Source organism: Octodon degus, unplaced genomic scaffold (assembly GCF_000260255.1).
Source record: "Octodon degus isolate 3935 unplaced genomic scaffold, OctDeg1.0 scaffold00025, whole genome shotgun sequence".
Lineage (NCBI taxonomy): Eukaryota > Metazoa > Chordata > Mammalia > Rodentia > Octodontidae > Octodon > Octodon degus.
Genome location: NW_004524601.1, coordinates 17,731,971 through 17,733,136, shown reverse-complemented (window position 1 = coordinate 17,733,136; position 1,166 = coordinate 17,731,971). Strand labels below are relative to the sequence as shown.

At 45.2% G+C, this 1,166-nt stretch overlaps 1 protein-coding gene across 1 annotated transcript in view; it reads left to right on the top strand.

Moving 5' to 3' along the window:
- Window positions 1–1,166, top strand: part of Dnajc10 (DnaJ heat shock protein family (Hsp40) member C10) — a 47,521-nt gene that overhangs the window by 39,529 nt on the left and 6,826 nt on the right. The window contains exon 20 of the mRNA XM_023712340.1: window positions 734–853. Coding sequence (XP_023568108.1) covers window positions 734–853 — 120 coding nt within the window. The remainder of the gene's footprint in view (window positions 1–733; window positions 854–1,166) is intronic.

Here is a 1,166-nt window from a genome sequence, read left to right as displayed (position 1 = left end):
TGAAACTGTCCTACCAATTTAGTTTGAAACTGTCTCATTGCTATTTATCAGTAAAATTATGGAAAAATAAAAAAAGAAGGAAAAATGTCCATTTTGGTGGCAGAAGCACCTGAAGTGCCTGCTTGGCAAGCACTTGGTCCCAAATTTGATTCCTGATGCCAAAGAAAAGGTTTATGTGAACTTAGAGTCACTTCATTGAAGGCAACTGTAAGAACAGACCCCAGACTAAAATGCCAAATAAGTGCATGGCAAAGTTAAAGAATAAGCTGCTGCCAGAGAATCAGGTAGATGGGTGTGTGCTTGTGCTGGAGGTGGGAAGAGTGTACAGGGAGAAATCCTTTCGTGATTACCTGTGTACACTGAAAAGAGGCCGGGCCAGAAGGACGCAGAATGCAGATGGGGAGGCTCCCTCCGCCCAGGAGCCAGAGCAGGGAACAGCGTCAGAGGCAGGGACAGATTCCGCCTCGGGGTCGCCAAGGGGTGCCTAGCAGGAGGAAGCACAGTGGTCATTTCCAGGGTCCTTGGTGAGGAAGAAGGGAGTTTATTTGCCGTTAGAAAGGTGATAGCAGGAAGCTTAGCAGCCTGGAAAAACTGGAAATGATACTGCCTGAATGAGAAGGTTCAAATGTGAGTTTTATTAGGTGTCTAAACATTTGAGATATTTTGTATCATACTGCTTTGTACTTGGCAAAAGACCTTGTCAGAAAGTGATGAAACATTTCTTTTCTCTCAGATGGTTAAAGGAAAAGTGAGAGCCGGGAAGGTAGACTGCCAGGCGTATGCCCAGACCTGCCAGAAAGCCGGGATTCGTGCCTATCCAACAGTTAAGCTTTACACCTATGACAGAGCCAAGGTAGGTGCCGCTTTCCTCAGGGACCCTACCCCACATGGGCCAGGTGCAGCAAGAAATTGGTTTGGGTTTTGGGGTTTTGTTTTTTTTGGGGGGGGGGGAGCTGGTTTGTAAGTGAATAATTTTTTCTAGTTCCTTCTCCCTTTGTCATTTTACTGCCTATTACTGAAATAGGCCTTTTATTTATATTCACACCAAGTATTCTTACAAAGGTTGTGCTGTCCTGTGATGGATGGGCTTCTCAGTTGCCTTAAAATATTTTGTACTCATCAATATAAAGAAACCTAATAGGGGCCGGCGAAGTAGCTCAGCAGAG